This window comes from Argiope bruennichi, chromosome 4 (assembly GCF_947563725.1).
Source record: "Argiope bruennichi chromosome 4, qqArgBrue1.1, whole genome shotgun sequence".
NCBI classification, from domain to species: Eukaryota; Metazoa; Arthropoda; class Arachnida; order Araneae; family Araneidae; genus Argiope; species Argiope bruennichi.
The window spans coordinates 111919001-111944365 of record NC_079154.1 but is presented as its reverse complement, the minus strand read 5'-3'; the positions used below and the strand labels follow the sequence as shown (position 1 = coordinate 111944365).

At 30.7% G+C, this 25365-nt stretch overlaps 1 protein-coding gene across 2 annotated transcripts in view; it reads right to left on the bottom strand.

Moving 5' to 3' along the window:
* Positions 1-25365, bottom strand: part of LOC129965880 (uncharacterized) — a 156887-nt gene that overhangs the window by 127451 nt on the left and 4071 nt on the right. The window contains exon 1 of one of the 2 annotated variants that reach the window (XM_056080133.1): positions 17860-18305. The exons of the other annotated variant lie outside the window; for it this stretch is intronic. Coding sequence (XP_055936108.1) covers positions 17860-17908 — 49 coding nt within the window. The 5' untranslated portion in view covers positions 17909-18305. Of the gene's footprint in view, positions 1-17859; positions 18306-25365 lie in introns of those variants that run through there. 2 annotated transcript variants of the gene reach the window in all.

The window sequence follows — 25365 nt, the reverse complement described above, 5'->3', positions numbered from 1 at the left end:
TATTTGATCAAATAGTGAAAACAGTTTGAACCCCATTCCGAGAAAAAAATCTATTGTAGAAAAAAAAATTAAAATAATTTTGCACGAATATTTAATTGTTATACTTAAAGGATAATTTTTAAAGATTTTATTGTGAAGTAAAAGTTTTTTTGTTTTGCAATATGTTTGGGAGAAATGATGAAAAAACTTCAAAAATGCGCCCAAAGTGCACATTTCTACTTCATAAAGTATAAGTGCGCAAATTGGAGGCCAAATAATCTGGCCTATAGAGCTCCAATACATGTTCATCTTTATTATTAGCAAAAATAGCGCAGTCGTCCCGAGATGGGTCGTCTCGATGACAAGGAAAATTCCTTCGAGACGGTCATTAAAATTATCTTAATTCATCAAAGATATTGTGATATAAATAACCTCATTATTCTATAGGTTTAAAATAAAAAAATACCTTTTTATATTATTTATTTAAATTATTAGTGTATCGAAAATATTTTAATAACAATCCCTATTACGACAATAGTTTGACAATTATTCCCTGGCATGCCTTTAATAGTATCCAAAAATGAAATTTGTGCTTTAGACACGTTTTTCTCAAACCGAATGAAACAAAGATTTGACACAAAACGGCATTTGTAGTCACAAAATACCATACCAAATTTGATATATTTATGTTACTGCGTTTTTGAATAATTATGTTTACATGTTTCTGAAAGTACAGACCGACAGGCAATCAACTTGTTGTTGTATTTGGCTCAAAATTTAACGAGTGTCTATACTGTAATTGCTAAATATGTGCATCATTTTATCTATCTAGCTCTCTTCGTTTTGTAATTATCGTTTTAATTTATATTCGAACAGCCGAACAGGTGGGTTTTCTCTGAATATATATTACTCAAAATCTGATAGAAATCTCACAAATTTGGTTTAAAAACCTTATACCAAATTTTAACCGTCTATCTCAAAGCTTTTTTGAGCTATCTTTGTAACAGGCAGATAGGCAAACGTATATTTTACAAAAATGTTTTTTTTTTTAATTCATAGTGGTTTGAAACGTGGAGATTTGTCAAAACCTCGAGGTGGGATTTTTTTTATGGTTACTATACCTTTTCTTTACTACCTGTACGAAAAAGGATAAAAATTCTGGAAATAGTTATTTCAGCTGTTTCAAAAATTCCATGATACATAAGTTCCTTGCCTAACTATCAATATAAACTATTGATACCAATTTAAGCAAATCTGGTTCGGGAGACAATACTCCCCTTCCGACAGCAAAATAAAAATCGCATTGCACGACAGCAGTGATTGAAAAAGCATTCTCTTCCCTTCCTTCCCTCAGCGATTCTGCTTTATGGTCCGTTTCGAAAGCGGGGCCATTTGCCCGCGAAGGTCTGAATGGCCTTCATTTGCAGCTCAAGACGGAAAAGTCTGTTTTCCTTCTATTAGCTATTCCAGCCCGCAAGTCAATATTTACGGAGAGGCTTGCTTTGTCTGGATGAAGGAAAAACCGTTTTTTACCTCCCCAAAAAGACTTTTTAAGGGCGAAAAAAGGCCATTATATGGATGCTGGCTGTTTGGATTCACATTTTATGTCCAAAAAAAAGATCTGTTAAAATCTCGAATTCCATGCGTTTTATGGATATTTGTTCCATTCTATTTGATTTACATATTAAGTGCTGTTTTTAATAAAGTGTTGACGTTGATTATAAAAGATATTTATGAATGAATTAAATGAAGGACGATTTTTAAATCACTTTAATTCAGTAATACAATTCAATTGAAAGGAGTCAGTTAATGAACTGATGCTTATCTAAAAGATGTGGTTCCCGACTAGAATATTTTGTCTTTATATTCATTAATTAAATACTTTCCATTTAAAATTTTCCGTGCTAAAGCCAATTATACAAATGGCGGTTCTAATGATATTGCTTTCAGAAAATTGAGCTAAAGATTTCATATAAATTTTTCAGATAATATAATGATTTTTTTTAATTATCCAACTTGACTGGTCTCCCCAAAACGCTCTCGCATACTCTCTAATAAAGCTGTTATCTCAGAGAACTTCTTGCATGGCATGGGCATACAATAGTTAGGAAATATCAAACTTTGGCATGCATTTAGCATTTTTACTGAATCTATCGTGTCATCCTTGGCGCATTATTTGGCGATTAATCCCTGGCTTACAGTTAAAAGTATAAGAAAATAGAATTTATGTTTTAGGAGCGTCTTTCTCATTTGATTGAAACAAAAAGTTGACACAGAACTAGTCACAAATCCCACGCCAAATTTGATATATTTAAGTCATTGCGGCTTTGAATTACCACGTTTAAATGCTTCTGAAACTACAGACCAACAAACGATCAATCCCTTTTTGGATTTGATTCAAAATTTGAAATGTGTTTAGACTATTGATGCTAATTCTGAGTATCGATTTTATCTATCTAGCTATTTTCGTTTTCTGGTTATTGTGCAAAATTATATTCGAAAAGTCGTATAGATAATCCTCTTTGCGGATTTGCTCAACATTTCACAGAAATCTACAAATTTAGTATTGTAGCGGATTAGAATGCGCGAGGATAGAACCTGGGACCTTCTGGTTCGCAGTCCAGTAACATGATCACGATACAAAAGCAATTGCTCGTGTAGCGTGGCTGTTAGCTGGCTTATAAGCCCTTCACCACAGTATAAAGAACTATACCAAATTTCACCCGTCTAGATCTAAGCATTTTTGAGTTATCTTTGTCGCAGACAGATAGATAGATGGTCATTTTCCAGAAATGTATTTTTCGAACTCGGGACGTGGAGATTTATCAAAATCTCGAGTTCATATATTTTGACAATTACTATACTTTTTTCTATAATACGTATACGTGTAAGTAAAAAAAGCTACAGAATGGAATATTTTAAAATACCTTGTAAATTCATCGAAAAAAACTACTGGGGTCATAAAATTGGATACTTGTGTATGAACCGCATATCAGCGATTAATAAGTAAAAAAAGTCACCATAGCTGTCATTTTTATTACAACCAGCGAATAATCACCAAAAATGCCATATTATTCTATTGATTAGTTCGACAATAGTCTGGGGTTAATACAACATAAATACCTAAAATCATATCAGGCAGAATAATGAGCACATAAATTAATAATGATTTCAGAATAAAATATTAAGAAAAGAAAGGAATTGGTAAGACTTAAGATTAATGTCTAGTTTTTCCCCAACTTTTTAGAAAACACTCCCGAATCTTGGAAGGTTACAAGATATGGTAACAAATGGCTTTTTAAGTTGCAATAAAAATTGCCGAGGTTACTTTTGGCGGAAATTTGCTATAAAATGTTAAACTTTGGGCAAACGGACATTAATCTTAAACTTTCGAGCTTTTTTTTTAATATTGCTTTATTTTTTGCTTATAGTCGACACGAATGCATGCCACTTGAATCGTTAATGGATAAACAGCATGACTTGGAAGACAAACTCCCATTTTTACATTTGCATTTTTTTCTTTCAAACTTGGATACAAAGTTATCATATAGAATCATAAAATAAATCCATAATATAAAACCATTAATCTGGTATTTAGAAATAGGATTAAGGTTTTATTGATCGAGGTGATTAGTTTCATATAGAGCGAACTATTATTTGATTATTATTATCTTTCAAATTTGTAATACTCTTGTTTGTACAGTGATTGAAACAGAGTCCATTATCAATTTACCCAAAACATTTGTTTTTTTCTTATCGACTTTCTGAAAAATTGTTTATTGATATCGTAAGGATGAATCTTTGACATAATGCTGTCTATGCGGAAGATATGTAATACATTTCATAGGCTAAAAAAGGGGGATTAAACTCAAATTATATTACTTTTGTAAGAATGGTTTGATTTTATGATTATCATGAATGGCAACTGATGATCCATCCATGATGGTTATTCTATAAGAATATTGAGTAATCCTCATATGTTTTACAAAGCACGGCCAAACCATCTTTACACATGCAGAGACAAACACATGCAAACATAATTTATCCGCTGTAGACTATATCATAGCACAGCGAGTTCGCAAATTGTGCAGACTAAGTCTATGGCAAAGGATACCGACGTGCTCTGATTGGTTCAAGCCTTGGCATCTTTTTGGCAATGTTTTGCCAAAAAGATGCCATACCGAAATATATTTTCATAAAAATAAATACAATTTGTGAATTTATCCCCCCCCCCTCCTCCCTATTTTTTATGGTTCACATGTAATATTAATCTGGAACACATATACAGCAGAAAAGATCAAATCCTGAAATCCAAATTCAGGAAATATAAAAATTACAATTAATTAAAAATATTGTTTGTGTGTGTTTCTTCTTAATATTATTTTGATATAACTAAAAAAAATTAGCTACGAAATCACATATTCCGTTAATGCTTACATATTTACACGTTTTGGGCATTCAGTAATCATCTCCCCATATGTGGTTGATGGGAAAGAAGCAAACGTTCAGCAACAAGTTTCAATGACTGCATAAATTATCTAATAAAGGCACGAAAATCATAGAAAAATAAGAATTATTTAATTGCTGCATCATATGTTCATTAATGACTTTCATATAGTTTTTATACTACTGTTCAAAAATAACATTAGTTACTTGTATTACTAGTATTATTAGTAATATTTATTATTATTATTATTAATTAGTATTAGTAGTATTACTAGTAATATTTAGAGAAAACAATTATATTAATAAAAATGAGATCGTGTGGATATTCACTCGTATCTTCCGTAAAACTAATGAAAGGTACAAGGTTTGAGCCAAATAAGCGAAAACTAGACTATTATGAGTGCAAAACATTGCCAAAAAGTTGCCAAGGCTTAAACCAATCAGAGCGCGTCGGTATCCTTTGCCATAGACTTAGTCTGTACAATTTGCGAACTCGCCATAATCTCATAGATATTAGAAATTCAAATCTGATGTTATATTGCCGCTCAAGAATGCAAGATCATTATAAGGAAAGCAAAAAAAAAATCATATTATCTACTGTAAGCCAATTAAAGTTATTATTGCTCTATTCCGCTTTTAAACTGTACAATTGACCAGTAGAATAATTGGTGGGAAATCTGGAGAACGTAATTTGCCAGAAACCACTTAAATCAGCTCTACTTAAGTTTAATCTGAAGGGACCAATAGAAAGTTCTATAAATGATGGGAATGTAAAATCGAGCTAGTACTATCCATGTAAAGTATGGACCACTACCGATTGTCAATGAATTATTCTGACTTCAGATATGGTTTGAAATAAACGATGTGGCTAAGTGATACTATGAAGGCTATCAGAGTTAGATAGACTTAACTTGGATATTAACCAGTTCATCACATCGAATCGAAATCGGGTCGATTGATGATACTTTATGAAGATGTTTGAAACCCGAGTTTAGCTGATTGTGATGCGAGATACCTTTTAAATGGCAGAATAGAAATAAATGCCATTGGTACTTAAAAGCGGGAGTACTGAAGTGTGTTACCTTTGCCTTCTTTGCTGTTTTAGTATTTTTACTTTGATTTGCTTTCAATAGTTTGAGTTCAGTAATTTCAATATGAGTTTCATTCTTCTCTTTTTTTTCTGAAGTTCATTATTTGTAAAAAGTATCATTTTCTTTTTGACATATTCATTTGGCAACAAAAATATCCTTACGATTGAAAAAGTCAGAAAAAATCCATTTGGTTACTATCGAAATTTTATATACTGTCTTTACACAAAATTTGCAGATTTCTATCGAATTTTGAGTAAAATTTGTTCAGAGAAAGTTCGTCTGTCTGTTTGTTGAAATATAAGTTAACTTTATATCATCAAAACGAAGAGAGCTAGATAGATAAGATTCAGTACACAGATTTAGCATCTATAGTGCAGACACCTGCCAAATTTCGAGCCAAATCCAAAAACGGGTTGATGGTCTATTTAGATTTTCAGAAACATGTAAATGCGGTAATTCAAACATGCAAAGATATAAACATATCAAATTTAGTATAGGAGTTTGTGATTATAATTGCAGTTTTATGATTAATATTTGTTCCAATAGATTGAGAAAAACGCGTCTAAAGCACAAATTTGATGCCGGCCACGGCATGCCAAAGTTTAGTCGTCAAAAAAAACTAACCAAGGATGGCGCGATAGATTTAGCAAAAATGCTAAATTCACGCCACTTTGGCATGACAGATTATTAGAGAATATGCGAGAAAATTTTGTAGAGATTTCTACCGCTGGTTTGTTTGTCTTAATTATTTTTAGGAAACACAAAACGCTCTACATTGTGCACGTCGCGAACATTTGCGGGAAATTTTAATCATATCAACCAGCCATCAATTCAATTAAAAAATGCTTTTCTTTTTCCTATCAACCTTTTTTTAAATTTATTTAAAACAATTCATTTTAGCGAAATTTCTAATGTGAAAAACTAGACCCTTTCAACCAATAAATCTATTTTTAAATTCATTTGTTTCTGATGAAGATGTACAAATTTCTTCATGAATCATTAGGGCATCAAACTTTGACTCCTTTGTCTTTTGCTCTTAGATAAAAATATCCTTATACAACTCCAACTCATAATTCACGAGTTGGTAAGCAATAATAAGTCAATCAATCTCACTTTAATGTATCTATCATATTTTTTTTTTAAATTGCCTCAATTACCCCCAAAATTGTGCAGAGACAATGAAGATTTTCAATGTTTATAATGTTTTCAATTTATAGAACCGTTCCTGTACTTTACGATTTAGCATATCACATACAATAACTTTCCAAACCAAATTGTTAAGAAACTGTTGTATGCAATTTCAACAATTTGTTTAATACTCGTATAATTCGCCAAACAATAAAACGAATACCTTTGAAAGAATAAAAAATATACGACGAACGAAAAAAGAACGAGTGAAGAATTGCAAAAACAAAATATGGTTCCGAAAAGCATTTCCAAGAAGAAAGCAGACGAATAAGCAGGCCATCTATCGTAAAAAATAAGCAGGAAATATTGCTGCTGCCAGGTGCATTGAAAACAATTCGTAATTTGTCTTTTATCGTCTGCACTTTATTAAGAAATCGTGCTTATGAAATTCCTGTCTTCGTCTGGAAGATCGTCCGAACATTGTACGAATGGAATTATAGCTGATAAATTATTCAAATTTTCTTTTAAGAATGAATTGGTTTCTTGATGTTGGAATATTTTCGAGACAAACGAATTGAGTCATTTGGAATTTTTTGTTACTTAGGGATAAGTCTTGTGCAAACTATATCGTTGCATCTTGTTTAAAAGTATAATGAAGAGCCTGAATTTGATTCTTTGTATCTAACACATATGGAAAAATAAAGTTTCAATTTCAATAATAAATAAATTTCAATATTTTATTTATAGTGCCTTAGCAAAGAGCACGCAATCAAATTTCTATTTTAAAACTTGGACGTGACAGTTTTCTGAAATTACTGGTCTTGAATATTTATTACATACAAACATGATGTTGTTTCGTTAAACGGTTGAAAGCAGTTATAAAAATGGAAAAAAAAATTACGATTCGTATATTCGAACTAACAGCGTTATTCATTGGACTGTCTGCTAACAGAATTTTTAGAGGAAAGTGGATATCTGACTTTATTTTTTTTTTACATATATTATTTGCTATTTTGTTACATTACTTGAACGTTACACTTTAAGATTTCATTAAGAAAATATTTTAAATGTGAAGATTTACGTATAGTTTCGGAATATCAATTTTATAAAAAAAGAATAATCAAAATCAATTTCATTAAGCAAACTTAACAATACTCATCGTTTCAAGGCTGTAATTTTCACTCTCCTAATTACATATGTATCAAATAGGGCGGCACTAGATACAATGGTATGCTATACAGAAAGTCAATGTACAGACACAATCAATCGCTTTTATTAGTAATAGATAAAGAGACGAATGAAATGTCTAATTCATATTGTTACAAAAAATTTTCTCCTTCAATAACTACCGCCAATAAATCGTAATGACACAGTGCATTTAATTGCTATAGTTCATTAGTTCAGCAGCTTGCTTGCTTGCTGTCTAATGCTCTAAAAAATCTATACGTGTCGGCAACTTCGACTCCTCTCACACTTCCGACGATCCACACAACTTCTTCGCAGTTTCAGAGTTCCCGTCTTTTATAGTACCGGGAGGCGGGGCTAGAATCTTCTGACCAATCAGGGTGTATCTGAATGTATCTTCGTTATTACTGGATGGATCGTGAAGCTTCTCAAACTTTCTGGTATTATCCATTTAGTCGCCAAACTCGCCAAATTCATCGCCAAGTCGCCAAATGTTCGCCAAGTTTGTCGCCAAGCTCTGAGGTCATTGACGCGGCACCCGCTCAGCATGTACAGGACAGATCTTACAATGGTCTTTCTCACGATGACATTATTCGTACTGGGTTGCAAAATTACAGATTTGTAACAATATTCTTTAGTGCGAAAAGAATAAACTATTATAAACCAGTCGCTCTTGGCGATTGATTTGAATATTTATTCAAATTCAGATAAAATGTTATTCATAACTTAATATTCGTGGTTTCCTCATCGAAGTATTTTTAAATATCAAATTGTGAAAGACAATTAAGCCGCGTTATTTAATAGCCTTTACGAAATTCGTTTCAAGGTTCTAATTTTCACCCTCCTTATTATGTCTATGTCAAATATGGCGGTACTAGATACAATGGTCAGTTATGCAAAAAGTCAATGGACAGACACACGCAATCACTTTTATTAGTAATAGATATGGAGATAAATTTATTTATTGTTACTGCCTTAAATAATTAATTTAGAAAGACTGAATTACAAGAATTTGTTTAACTTTTATCTTGGTTTAAAAAACAAAACCTAATTATATTAAAAATCATTCTAAAATATTGTTGTGGATGAAAATTTTGAAAATTTAAAATTTTTAAACTTTTCAAATATTTAGCCATAGGTCAAGATGCCGTTTCCCAACGTTTATTCCATTTATTAAACTAATTTTTTTTTTGTCATAACCATCGTGATGAAATGTTATTTACAAATTAAAAAAGAAAGACCAGATATCTTGTATGTTCTATTTCAAAATTACAACCAAAAAATCGCAAGAAATTTGAAATTGGAGGATTCCAAAAATAAACATTTCAGCACTTAAAATGACAAAATTCCAGAAGTTTTATAACTAGATATTTTTCTAGTAATAAGAGATTGTAGTGACCAAATTATCATTTACAGAAGTATATTATTACAAAAACAAAAGAAAGTAAAACAAATTGAGGATAATACTCCACATTATTATGTGGCAACATAAAATTTGACGAACACTTAATTTAAATCAAAAGTTGATTACTAATGAAACGCATTAACTCCTGATATCTTTAACATCACTATGAAGTAAGCGCATGATTGAACGATACCCGTAGAGAGGAAATTCATCAGTGCAATCAATCATTTTAAGCAATTATCAATAAGAATCATTCATCCAAATTATGTATTTCTTCTTTGAGAATATATCTTACTATAGTCCAATAAAATAAGACTTCTGAATCTATTTTTTAGACTACCAATACATATTTTCTCGTATAATACGTATTTTATGTCTCGTATAATAAGTATACGAGACTTTAAGCTATAGTTCTAAAAGTTCAAGGCAAAACCCATCAAACTAATATGACACTTGAGCGAAACTAAATTACCTATATAAATTCGTCGTTAAATATTGTCTGATTCACTAAAACTGACTTCCACGTTATATCTTCTTCTTTAATGTTGTTACTAATTTACCATCAATACTTATTCTAATCTAATAAATGAAATTCAGCATCTGATCTTGTGATAACAATTGTAGTTTTACAATTAATTTTGATTTTAATTGGTTGAAAAAAGAGAAAATACATATTCAATTTCCAGGTACCTGTGCCAGTCATTAAGTGCCAAAAAACGCAGGTCGGATTTAATAAAAGTGCTGCACCAAAGAACGATGTTCTGTAATTATAGTTGGCCAATGGTATGCGGTAAATACACAAGTACAGATTTTCTTTATATTGCTACGAAAACTCTTATGTATGAAAACAAAAATATGAGTCCTTATGGTGGTCACGGCTATCCCCAAAGTCCACAATATTAAGCAGAGAGAGGAGAACTAACACATTTAATATATAGAAAGCAAGAAAGTTTCGGGAAGACCACTAAAATGTTTTTTAATAAACTGTGTGCATTAAAAGTATGAGTTAAGCCAATTAAAGTCCAAAGTGATAAAAGTCATATTTATAGCTCTATATTAAACAGGGAACTTCACGTACATGAAATATCTTTATTTCTGTAAAATTCTCAAGGAGATATCTTTGGACATAAGCTAATGAGGCCTTTGTTTTGCAATCTTGGAGGCATTTTTCCTTTGTTAATTCTGTAACTAATCTAATCACATTAAAATTAATTAATTAAAGGAAATTGAAAATTCTATTCCAAATATCATATGATAATATTTTGAGATGGATTCATCTGCCTCTGTATTATTTTTTGAAGTGCTGTCTTAATTATAGTAACCATAAAGTGTACATCAAAAAAGGCTTTTGATAACGTTACAGCCCGAAGGAAAAGAAACACATGAAAAAGATTGCTGTAAAATGTATTTAAGAATATTTTAAGAATAAGGAAAATATTTTACGAAAATAATATTTATCTCTGAAAAACTAATTTTTTTTAAACATTCAAGTGATACAAAAATATTTTTTGTGCGATAATATGCTTTAGAATGATTGAAAGAAAAGCATTTTAAGTTTCAATGGATTTTCAATTACAAATATGAACAAAATTTCGTGAAACCCTTTCACAATGAACACCTGATGGTCACGAAGTAATTATGTTCCAAGTTTGGCATTTCTTCTACCAAATGTTTGAACCGTAAATCGAGTTTTTTTGCAATATTTAGTGACGTCAACAATTATTAGATATGCAAACAATAAACATTGCCGTGTTAAAGAATTCTTAGTAACTGTTTTCTTAAAGTTGTGCTTAACTTTATAGTAGTGGTTCCCAACAGGCAGTCCGTAAGAACCTTAAGAGAGATTAGCGCAAGAAGCTAGAAAAACATATAAAAAGTCGTCAAATAATGGGGTTGCCAAAAAAGTGGAGTTAAATTTAGGTTATTTAATTCTAAATATTGAAAATAAAGTGAAAACAAATAGTGAATACTTTAATCCTGTATCTTTTATTGTGAGAACGTATTGTTCTAACTTTTTATTGTCTATCGTTGCTGAGGTTTGAGCATTTTAACAGGCAAATTGACTATTAAAAATGTCTCAATATACTTTTAGCATTCAAATTTTCAAACTTTTTACGGGGAAAACTTTAGGATGTACCTTTGCCTGATAGTATTCCAAATCTCCCGGAAAGTACACCTCCCAAATCGGAATTGGCACATGGTTAAGTTTCTGACTTAGGGGGCTTTTATGGGCTGGGAACCACTACTTTATAACAAACAAAGGAACAAAGGATATTTATATTAATTCAAATTACCTGTGCCCGTTAATAGAATAAGTAAATGAACGGATATATTTAGTTTAATTATATTAACGTTCTATTTTGAAGAAACCCGAAGGTTATTCTGGGAGGAACCTCGGACTGAAGCATAGACATCTGATCTTTCAACCCAGCCTCTTCTGGCTTTAGCAGTACAGTGGCAGTACGTTTGCTACTTGATGTCCAATTAAACGTGAACCAGGCTGACAAACACTTTAGTAGCTTTGACGAAGTCGGGTTCTGAGCCTGAAACTCTCCGCTCCCGAAACCGAGATTTTGGCTCCAAAATCCGAAAAATAATACGAGAATAAGAGTTTCATGCCAAATATCGTCAGTTTAGCTGATTGTACATTTCATTTATTACATTTACATGAATATAAAAGGCCGGGATAGCCTGGTTGGTAGAGCGTTGGATTCATTTCCTTCCGGTTGCGAGTTCGAACCCCGCCGGCCGAAGATTCCCCGCGTGTTTGGTGGCAGACGCGCGTACAAATCTGTCGTGGTCAGAAAGTCCTTGCACGTAAGCGAAGAATCATAAATCAGTTTTCTGTTTGGACACAAGGTGTTCTAAAATTTCATCTTCTTCACAAATCATCAAATTTTCAATGTTGAATTTTCGGCACGCTTCTCTCGGCGGAAATCTAATGGTCGAATTATTCTAGTTTAATTTTAGTTATTGAATGTTAGAACTATTCCGTTTAGGCGATAACATTCATCCGTAAAGTCGCTGGGAATTAGTACAAACTGCAAACTCTATACCAACAAAACATTAAATCTTGGCGACCGGTCGCTCAATTTAGCTTAGCTAAAGTTGGTGTGGACCGCCAATTTCTAGTGATCCTAGAGAACCGTTTGAGTTCTAAATAAAAATAACGTTAACATTTCATCTTGGGGATCAACTACATATATATTTGAAGGTCCAGTAAGGCCGCTAAAGGTGGATAATCCTTAGCAAATTATAAAGACAGATTACCGATTTTTCTAGAATTTACGGACAATTTATTGCTAGAATTCGATAATATACAAACCAAACTTTAAATTACAGAATTTTTTAAAAAATAATAACTTTATCATCATACTGAAGGAATCATTATCTTAAAGAAAATATTACCTATAGAATAAAATGAAGAGAAAGAATATCTTCCGAGTAAAATGACTGGAGATAAAAAAAAAAAACTATGGGGAATTAAAGCACATGAGAAATATCTTAACCTTTCGGTATAAAAGTATGCTGTATATTTGATATGTGAGATTGCGTGACAGAACTCGCGTTTACTTCAAATTTACACATATATGGAATAATTAATTTTGAAAAAAGACACCATGATGCACATATCTAACCGGTCTCATCTCTTAAAATTCTGCTACTAGTATAATGATAGTTATATAATAGATATAACTAGGTCAATATAGAATAAACATTAAATAATGCACACTGGAAAAGATGAAATTAAAAAGCTCAACGATTTTTCATATGTATTTATCCCAACATAAAAAAATATATATATTAGAATAATGAGAACATACAGTTTTTCACATTTCCGTTCAATCATAATCACGTTATTTTGAAATCAATACTATTTTCATATGTAATCGACGTTATAATTTTATACAAGAGCTTCATGATTTGAAGAAAGCCAACAGCTCTACAGGAAAGGACAGTCAACTCATTCGAATTCGAAATTGAGCGTTTAGTGGAGACCAGTTTTCATTTTTTAAAGACTGCATTTCATTTACGATAATATTGCATAAAACTTTTCTTTTTTGAAAATCATTTTTAAAATTGCCAAATACATTGTGTTTCGTTTCCACAAATTTCATTTAGCCGTCAATATTTTGATTAATATATCAAATATTATCAAATATTTTTGCCATAATTTTAAATAAAATAATATTTTTTTTCTTTTAGAAAATGGTTACAAGTGTGTTCATTTATGAAACCATTTATAGTAAAAAAATTAGTGCTGGACATTTGTATTTCAGATATTAGTTTGTATGTTGCATGCGCAATACAGCTCTTCAAACTATTTTCATTGCATAAACTGAATCACTAATTTATTTAATTACTGCCTGTAATACCTAAATTCATAAATTAACATTGTTGCTTTTGAGGGAAAACGCAGGGGAAGACATTGTGCCGCAGAAAACACTAGTGGCATTCCAAATCCAACATTCTCAATTTTTCATATCTGAAGTATGTCACTTTTTTGCAAACAAAAAAAGCTACTTGAAAGACTGTATTTTCAACCATTTCTAATTTTTTTCAGCTGCACATGCGCAATAGCATAATGTTTTTGTTTTTCCCAAAAACTTTGGGCTGAACATGTATTTGCAGAAATAACTGCTCTATTAATATTAGATATAGATATTTAAACTTTTTTCGATTACGGAAAAAAAATTGTGTCTAAAAGTGAAAATAAATTTAGAAAATGAAGGCATAATTAGAGTGTAATAAAAAAAAAGCTTAAATGAAACTAAGTTTTATTAATTTAAATGAAATGTTTTATTATCCAAATGTTATCTTGATAAGTTTTCTAATAAAATTTTATTTACGAAGATTAAGTGGTGCTAAAATCGATCCGGATAATCGATTATCCAAAAAATTTAATAATTGACAAAATGAAGAGTATTTTCTTTAGAGAGAAAAGGCATAAAATTTATATGCACTTTGTTTATATTGTATTAAAATATCACTGCATGCAAAATCATTTGTTCTCACTGCTTTAGCTGATTTCACTGGAGAAGTGCAGGGTTTAATTTTCTTCAAAAGAATAAGACAAGCCACTATTCTAGCAATAATTGCGTGATATAACAAAAGGTGCTTTCAGTGTTTTCGCTACCTCAACGTTATTCTATAAGATCCTGTTTGACTATATTCGTATTCTATCTTTAAATGACTCTTAGTTTATCGGATTGTTGATAATAGATAAATTTATAGACCCTAGATTCAAAGATAATTCAATTATCTAAAAAAATTTAATATAAAAATTGTTTGTCGTGATGAAGCCCAATTTAAATCATCTTTCCATCTCCAATAGTAAGAGTGTTATAGGGAAACAAAAATTTAAAATCCTTGAAATTTTCATCCCTTTGGACTAAATAATCCACCTACACATCCCTATCGCGATTCTGTATCATCTCTACAATATATTCTTCATCTGTTCAAATCTAATTAAAACTACTAGTGATATCTTACGTTAACGTGGGTAACGTTTTACTCGCATGTAGTATATTGGGTTCTATAGATCAAGGAAGAACTGAAGAAAATTTCACGAAATCCTGTTAAAGGTCTATGTCATGCCAAAGGATAGTATTCCTATATTGAATCTTTGTATTGTTCTTATATGGAATCTACATAATAGGGAAGCATGTAGTGGTAATCCAATATGTTTGCATCTAGGATACTAGGTTGTCATCAATAATAATACAAGGTCTATGATCAGTTACAAAATAACAATCACTGAAAGAATGAATGGAAATAGAATAAAAGAACTATGTTGATCAAAATGGATTTCGTTGTGTAAAAAAATCATTTTCTAAGATCTATTATTTCAATAATTTTGATAAAATGTTAATTTTTTAAATATTTTATCATGTTTGCATTATTTTTTCTTGGTTCTGCATATGTAGTGGAAGAAAATCCTTTTCAGATGGACGTATCACACAATCTAAAACATTGATCAGACCTCTTAAAAGGGTTAATAATGTAAACGAGTTCTTTGGAAATTATAACAAGCAAATGAAATAATTCCAGTCGGAATTCAATTAAATTCTGAAAAATTCGTTATGAAAAAATTATTTATGGCACTGAAATATCAAAATTTCAACTAATTTTTTATAAAATTATTATAAATTTTATTCATAATTGAAAACTTCTAACATGTTTTAATGTATGGAATCATTAACTGAGGTGTGGTTTAAATACTGAAAAAGATATATCTTGTTATACTATCATAGATAGATAATGAACAATCTTTAGCCGAATAGCTGCATTCCTTTGTAAGATTATTGCATTTTACTTTTTTTAAATAATACAAATATATATAGAATTGTTTTTTGCCCAGAACATAATGTTATGTTTTGCCAATAAAATTTTTGTTCTTGCTAAAAGAGTTTGGAATGTAGCGAATTTCGTTTCATTTACGATGTTTTAAATAATTTCTTATATAAATTAAGTTTTTTTTTTGTATATATTTGAGTGGGGGGCTATTAGAAAATTGCAAACGCATAATGCTGTTGTAGAGATTTATTAATTTGTAGATGATTCGTTCGTTTAAACACAGACTTTTGTGTTTTAAAAGCAATGGTAATGCTTAGGATTTTTTCAACTTTTCTGCAACATTTTATAACTGACTTAGTTAAATTATTTGATTCCTGTGAAAATGAAATCAAAATAATAGAAAAATATAAGTATTTAATATTATAAATGGGAATAAAGTGTTATTGTAATATTTTCTAAAAATAGAAAGCTGCGCAATTTTATAAATCTGTTAAGTATTTTTTTACAGTTTTTTTTAAATTCTATTGCAATCGAATGCAGCAAGGTAATCAGCAACCAATAAATGTCCAATTCATTCTTTTAATCAATCAAAAAATTTGAGTGTTTCCTTATGTAAATTTGAACTAATTCTTCAGCGTTACATATAACAAACAACAACGAAGCTCAGCGAAAAAGCCGTATCTCAAATTATGGATTTGAACTTAACTCCCAATTACGAGAACAAATAAGGGAAATACAAAAATAAATATTTTAAATTTTATCAAAATCATTCATATAAAAATATTTGGAATTTATTCTATTAAAAAACAAATTCATTTTGATTTAATAAAACATATTTCAATTGTTAAAGGTATTTTTACATTACATAGTATGAAAATATAAATAAATGTAACAAAGGCAAATAATTACATTTAAAAAATTTATTTCGAGGTATAATTTTTTATCGAAATAGCTTACTTATGATAGTTTATTGTTTATTAAAAATTTCTTTGCTGACCAGTTTTCCTTTTTCAAAATAAAAATATTATGCCAATTATAATTATTTACAAACCATTATCAATCGAAAAAGTTGTTAAAAATATTATTTAAATGTTCAAATGTTAATAGGTAATAAATAAAAATTCACCATTTTTTTTCACACAACCCTTCCAAAAAAAATCAATCTACTAATGATATTTTTAGTTTTAATTATCTGATGATATATTATTTTTTTATGAAAAATTTTGTATCTAAGTAAAAATATATTATAGAAATATCTGTTTCACAATCTTATTTTACATGAAACTGATTAACTCAAAAAAATTACACGATAAATTAATAATTAATATAATATTCTATTTGTTATCAGCAAGACCAATTTCCAATTTATCAAAACAATTAAGACCCTTTACGGAAAACTTAATCTGCTACAAAAGATTTTGCAATTTCATTTTAAAATTTTTTTATACCATGGATTGTATTAATTTTGCTGTTACAATATTATTCTTAAAAAGTTTCAAAAAGAAACATTAAAAAAAATATTGCATGTGATATTAATCATGTGAAGAAAATGGATATTTTTTCTATCGTTTACTTTAGTTCCTAAAATGTAATATATAGAATATTTATACTAAATATTAAAAAATCTTTCTTAAAAATTACATTTCATCCTTTATCATTCTGATACAATAACATTTCTTGAATAATATTATATTAATTTTAATTAATATAATACTTTCCGTGCATATTTAAATACATGAAATATCTAACTTTAGAGATTAAATTTAAAAAAAAAACGTTTCTTAAATTTTTTTTTTTTTTTTTTTTACAAATTCCTTCTTATTTTCATTAAATTTTATCATTATATAGGTGTGCGCAAAGTATGTTATTGCTTCATAAAATTCATGATTTTTAAGAAAGAAATTCAATAAAAAAATTGTTTTGCTTCTTAACTAATTGGATTCGAGAAATTGTTAAAAAACCGTCTAATGTCCGAATTTTTTTTATCCTTTTTTCAAATTTTATCTTTGTTTTACATTCTTTTAAATTATTATGATAGCATAATATGATATATATGATAAAAATAGTTCAAATATAAATAATTACAAATAATTTGCAAAGTATAAAATATAGCAACAAACTGATAAATGGCAAATATAAATCACAAAATAATAATACTGCCATCTGCAAATAACTATAAATTCAAAGAGAAAACGATTTCGTAATTTTCTAAAATAAAACAAATTACAAAAATGATTTTGACATGATTGCAAGAAAATGAATCAAGACAAGTATGATTAAATCGCATGCATTATCTGTGCAAAAATGAGCGTCTTAATCAATACTTACGTGCAGCACAGAAACACGCAACGACGCTAAACTTGTTAAATCTCTGCATTTTCAGAAACAGCTGCAACTCATTTCTCTTAAAAGCGCGCGCAATTAACCAACAACTTCTTGAGCAAAAGTTTTCCGGGATAACTATGAAATACGATTCTGTCTGGAAGCCCACAGAATCTTTAGCGGCCTTTGGTATTTTGCAAAACTCCCTCGACAACAATTCTATGAAATGGAAGAATAAATCGCACTTTTTTTTTCTCTAAATTCCGCACTTTTTCATATTTTTTTTTTATCTCGCCAAAACTTGCAAGAACAAAGAAGAAAAGTTCGCCAAATTTTCAAGTTTGTGTCGTAGCATGCACCATTGCTTAATCGGTGGCCTTTTTAGACCGATCCAATCGTCGAACGGTGAAAGGTTTCGGTATTGCCGATACAGTAGAAAAGTTTCCTGCAGTTTCCAAGTCGGAAGATATTACTGGGCGAAAAACTAAGGCCCTTCCCTCTCAAAGCTTCGGTGCGAGGCACACTTTCGCCACCTGGTGGTCAGATTTTCAGGTCGATTGGAGCACAACGACTTCTATGAACTGAACACTCTGATAGAACTTAATTAAAAAAGAACAGCTGGCCCCTCTCAGAAAGTTTTGCCCATTGTTCTGTTGGAACAGACCAATTACTACCAGTTGTCGGGCATGGGGAGTGAAATTCTTCAAAGCAGGAATGCGGAAAGCCATAAGAATGGAAAGAGGACAAAATATATTTGAATTGAGGGGGTGAAAAAACTGGAATGTTTTATGAAAGTTCTGGTAGTGTATGAGTTTTTGTCTAGATGCAATTGTTCCATCCGAAATGCAAGCAACGATTCTGTAAATTAAAGTTTTTGATTGTTAAAGAAAAACAAAATTTAAGTATTTTATATTTAGCCCTTCTTTTTATTAATGAAATGTATTTTTTAAAAATCAAAATCATCATTTATAAGTGGGGCCAAGAAAGATTTTATAGCGTTTGTTTATGCCTAATTCTTTAATAATAACGAGTAAAAATAATTCATTTGGTATCTTTGTTTGAAACATATCATTAAACCATTTTTATAAAAAAATATTTTTAACTATATTATTAAGGACATGCAGTTATGCACTTAGGTGCCGACGATTATTTTATGGATTTATGACCTTAGTTTTATTTTATTGTATACGAAATATATAAAGAAAATATATTGTGATAACAAAAAATATTCTTCATCTAGATTTTTATTAATTTCCACGTTTCAGCCTTTCTTGAAATCATAAAACATTTTTGAAATTATAATTTTCAGACTGTCTGAATACTATTGCTGAAAGCAGCATTGAGCTAGAGTAATGAAGTTTGGTATGAGCGCCAAGTTTGTAGATTTCAATCAAAATTTGACCGGAATCTGCCAAAGAGAAGTCTGTCTGCTCCTATACATGTGGACACTGTATCAGTAACGCACTTATTATTATATTAAGTGTTATACTAAATTTTATATTTTAGTATACAAATTTATAAGTATAATTGCAAATGTGTATTATATTTTGGGCAAAATCTGTCTAAAAGAGTGGGATTTGTTGATTTGTGTGTTTGTGTCGTCTGAAAGTGATAACTCAAAAACCATATGACTTACAAGGGGGGGGGGGGCACGAAGTTGAAAATTCAGTTCGGGATGAAATTTAGTATAAACGTAGATTTAGTATGTAGTATACATTTAGAATGCTCACTCAAGAGAATATTAAAGCGCAATGGGCAGTCAATTTTGAAAAAATGGTCCTCAAACTTTCTTCATAGCTTATATACTAATAATGTGTCGCCGTTGCAGAAGCGTGAATAGTTTAGTGGTTAAGACACTGGCGTAGCAAGCAGGAGAGCCGATTTCGATCCTGCGCTAGCATTTGTTGCTTATTTTCTTCCTAATTTATTTTAAATTAATTTTAGCAATTTACAGTTTTAAGTAATGTTTTTTTTCACGCAAAAAATAAATATTTATTCTAATATTACAATTTAATTTTTAGAAGAGATATAATTATAAGTATGCATGCATTTTTTGAAATATTCAGAGTTACTTATTACAATTTAAAGATGGTTTCAATTCATATGATACTTCATTTTTATAAAGGAAAAATTAAATGTATTTTTTCTTAATATATAAATTATAATTTGTTTTTTAAAAGAAAAATAATTATGTATATTGTTCTTGAATTATAAGTATAATTTAATTTTTTGAGTGTTAAAATAATTAGAAATACAATTCTACCTATAAAAATATTTCAAAATAACTACTTTTATATTAAAATCATTAAAAGTTTTACAGTTTTGGATTTTAATAAAGATAAATTATTTATAATAGCTCAACGAAACTGTATTTATATAGGAAGTTAAAGAGAGCAGCTGACATAAATAAAATTATATCCGCGAACATTTAACACGTTAATAATCGAAAAAAAAAGTAGAAAGCAGGTGTTTAGTTATGGAATGCATAGGCAGATGGTTCTAATTTTTTAGTTACGTACGATATGCTTTAAGCGCTGACCGATTTTTTTGAAGAAAAGCAAATATTTTTTTAAGTTAAATGGAAATTTTTTTTATCCATTCTTTTAGGGTTTCTCTTGTGGATAATCATTTCATTAGTTATGAATTTTGCATGATGTCAAAATGTATCTATCTTGTTTGAAATGTTTTTACGATAATTACCTTTCTGTCTCTTTTATGTAATGAAAAATTAATGAAATATTTTCAAGATGTCAGTAATTTAATTAACATTTATCATCATTTAAGTTATATATGTAATTATTTTTCCTGCTTAAAAATAAAATTATAATTCAATAGTTATTTTTAAGGGAGATTTATTTTTAAAACATTCATATCTTAATTTTTTTTTAAATTATAATTCAGGCATTAAAAGAAAATACAGTTATTTTTCCATATAAAAATTAGTATCATATTAATTGAAATTATCATTAAAATGTTAATTTAAGTAATTTTTTGAATATTTTAAAAAATGCGTTCATATTTATAATTATTTTTCTTTTAAAAATTAGTTGTATCCACATATTAGGAGGATAAATATTTATTTCTGCAAAAAAAAAAAACTTTAATTAAAATTGTTTGCAAATTGCTAAATTAATTTAATATAAATTAGGAAAAAAAATATAGAAAACAAATGCTAGAGCGCAGGATCGAACTCAAGTCTCCTGCTTGCTATGCCAGTGTCTTAACCACTATACTATTCGCGCCTCGGCAAAGACGACACATTATTAGTATATAAGCTATGCAGAAAGTTTGAGGACCATTTTTTCAAAATTGACTGGCCATTGCGCTTTAATATTTTCTTGAGGGAACGTTCTAAATGCATACCACCTTTATACTAAATCTCATCCCGAACTGAATTTTCAACCTCTTGCCCTACCCTTGTTAGATAAATAAAAACTTCAATTCGGTCTGGTGACCAAAACAGCAGATTTGTGTCAAATTTTGGATTCAATCAGTGGAAAAGAAAGCTTCTTCAATCTTCTCTGGTCGAAGGCTTATGAATTTCCATGACCTTTGAGGGTTTGTCGAGATCCCTATGTTATCGGTTATGCATTCACTCGATGCAAAGGAGTACCGAAGGAAGATGAGGGTTTGAAGGTTTAATGTAAGTAAAAAGGTAGTTATTAGAAGGCAGAACTCTTCCAAAATAGTTTATGAAAAGGAGTAGATTTTCATTCAATGATGAATTGACCTCTCAGATTGTTTATAAAGTAAACGTTTTAACGTTTCAGTTTTTAATTTCTCATCTATGAAAAATACAAAATGAAAGTATTGCAATTGTCAAAATGTTAAACTTTCCTGGATTCAAAAAAGCAATTTTGGAATTATTTGCTTATCGATAGGCCTTTAATTTGCTTTAGTTTCGTTACGTTAACATCCCATTTAAAAGCAACGTTCCATATATTTTGGGACAAACTTAATAATTCTGAACTGCAATCAGATAAGGAGAATGACTCTTAAGCTGAAACACTCCATAATTCAAACTTTCACACCACACCAACAGGAAGTTGTTCAGTCAAGACGGATTTAACATGCACCAAACCCGCCAACATGGAATTGACCTCGACATTCGAACTCTGTTGTTGTTGTTTCTTATGACACTTGCCATGGACAAGCCCGCTGTTACGAAGACCGAGATTTAAGCCGTTGGGGGAGCGTCTTTTTTTTTTAGTAGCACCAACTAGGGCCAAGAGTACGACTTTGCTACTCACGCATCACTCATTCGCTTGCACAACCCCTTTTTACAGGAGGGCACATTCACACATCTCACAGATAAAACAACGGAAGAACAACCATGCACAAACCGGAACTCGAACCCTGGACGCCCAGATCACGGGGAAAACGCGCTACCCCTATGCCAGGAAGCCGGCTGAACGGTCTCTGAACCCAATAACTGAGAAACATAGCAAACTACAGACATGAAAATTATTATGTGAGGTTTCTATCAAATCGGAGATTTCTTCTAAATTTCGGATAGTGTCCGTTTATGCAAAGTATGTCTATTCGTTCGTCCACGTCCATGCGGATGCGAAGCCACAAAAAAAGTAGCAAGAGTGATGAAATTAAACATGCATATTTATCGTTGAATTGTAGATCTGTTTAAAGGTTTGGATCGCATTGGGGAAAAATTAGAACGAAAGAATCAAAACTCAATATTCAGTTTTCTTCAATGTAATATGAAGCATAAAGCGAGAAAGTCCAGGGCAAACAGTGTCACTTGATTTCTTTTAATGTCTTACAAAAATAACTTTATCTCAAAATATGTGAGTTAAAGTTTTTCTTAATGCCATTATTAAGTCAAATTATAATTAACCAATTCATAAGACCGACGTTGGTTGATACCAGTTATTCGGCCAGGAATTTTGTAGGACACAAGTTCAAAACTCGATTCCTTCAGAAGTCTGCAAGGCATACGGGTGTGACAAATATTGAAAGGTGCTCGAAATGATGTAGTGTGAAGATTTATAGATGGTATGAGGAAGCAGATTTCATTTTTGTCATCTGATAATTGATCACTACACGCGTCCGGATTCTCTCACTTTATCAAAACGATTCTAAGGCCACGGAGGGAAAGTGTTGGCTTCGGTATCGATGAGTTCCAGGCTGGAAAGCCGATTCCATCGAAAAACCGCTGTGTAAGCGGGTCTGGTGCATCTGAATTCATCGAAACTAAATGTCCTCTCGCTGGCAGAAGTTTAAAGAGGGAAGAGGATGCCATCCTTATCATCTGAATGCGGTTGAAAACCATGACGTCCGTCCCAAATTAGCCCCATTGAAGCTTTAAAAACGTTAGTAAAACTAACATTATAAAATAAAACATTAATAATACTATACTAATTCAACGTGAGTCTATAATCTAATCTAGAAAAACTGAATAGGAATCTAAAATTTTCTTTTAATAAAAGTTTAGTTTTCCTGTGGGTACGCATACGTTAAAAGTTGGGGACTTAAATATTTTTCTTTATTCAAAAGGAGATAGTGATTTGCGAAAGTTATATAAACTCTTTTGCCGGCGTCCTGGCATAGAGGTAGCGCGTCTTCCTCGTGATCTGGGCGTCCTGGGTTCGAATCCCGGTTCGGGTATGGTTGTTCTTCATCTGTATTCTATCTATGAGGTGTGTGAATGTGCCCCCCACTGTAAAAAGGGGTTGTGCAGCGAATGTGTGTGAGCTTCATGAGCTAGAAGTCAGACTTCTGCCCTCGGGTGCTCAGGGCTCTTTACCCTCAGAAGCTATTGCACCCCCTTTTCGTGGTAACGAGGGCAGGACATCATCATCATATAAACTCTGTTAAAAAATCTTATGTATCTCTGTGTGCTCAACTATTAGAATTATATTTCAAGAAAGCAGTATTCGGAAAATTAAAATGTGGGCGGTGCAATACTAGTCTGAACAGCCAATGATGCATTTTAGAGCAATCTTTTTTTATTTTCTAATATATTAAATATAAAAAGGAAAGAAAGAAGTGTAGAAGAGAAAAGGAAAAGATTTCCCAGAGTTACTTTCAAAATTTGTTCGAATACGACTCAATCTTTTCATTGACTTGCGAGGCAGACAAGGGCTTTTCCCTTTGCACATACAGCCATCACATTTCTTGTACTGACTATAAATATGTTTAAGAAGAGACATTTGTTTGTTGAACAAGAAAATGCATACTGCAATGCAATAACAGATTCATTCACATACTAGAGCGCACAAAGCGACTTTTCCTTAGAAATCTCTATTTTCTAGTAAATAAATAATAACGCCATTTTTACACGAATTATCCGTATATAAAAAATAAACCTTGACCTTTTCTTTCTCATGTGTCTTTGTGTGTTTCATTGCATGTGTCTTTGTCTATCGCTGTTCATTAGATGTAAATATCTTAAATCCGCTCCTTATTTTTGAATAACTTTACATAACATCACATAATTAATTTCATATTTGCGGTTTCAGCAAAATAGAGGAAAGTTCCTGATTCTGTTGAAAAGTTTTTAGTGTTCAAGTCCAAGGATGAACGCACTCTCTCTCTCCCTATCTTTTTGTCTCCCTGAAAATGATAACATGAATTAAGGATTATTTTAAAGGCTGAAGTCTAGCGTCTTCAATTGACCAAACTGACTTTGGAATTTGCTGATGTTACCAGAGATACTTCAAAGACACATGAGGTCTGATATATTGGTTCAGATATTTACCTTCCCGGAGAAGTTTAAGAAGAAACTGGACCACATTTTTGTTCTTCTTGTAGAAAGAATCAAGTGACGTTTCAGAAGGACCAATATTGGTGAAGTCATTTCATACTTACACGGCAGATATTAAATGAGTTTTGTTTATTTAATCTTGTAAACACTGCCCACAAAAGAACATAACAGTTAAATTTAAGACAATGTGCAGCTAATTGCTAGATAGCAAGCGCTGTTGCATTTATTAAGTGAATGTAATGCCATATGATTCAATTCTATCTCCATGGTATATTTTGTTTTGAATCGCAAGAATAGTGGTTCTAAATGTAATAAATTAAAACTTTCAATGCAAATTCTTAAATGAGACGAATTTAAATTCATTCACTCTGATGATTTTGACAGGTAATAATTTATTCTAAGCAGCGTTTTAATCTAGCACTATATTATCTCTTTAAAATCATCTGAGCAGGAACGAAATGTGAAAGAATTTCAAAGTATCTGCTATAAAATAGTTTTAACGGTTAAAAACTGCTTAATTAATGTTTTGCGGTACCGCATTCTAAAAAAAAAAAAAAGAAGATTTAAAGAAATATTCGCACTTTCCTCCACCGTCTAATCCAGCATTCACTGCGGTGTAGAATTACAGAATTGTATAGTGACTTAATCTCGGGAAAATATGCGCCTGACACTTATTGAATACTCATAATGTTACCATTAGTAATTACCGGTATTGATGTATTAAGTAACTAATCACAAAATGTGAGCGCGGTGCGTCCATAGCCCTTACTTAATATAATGGAAATCTCGGG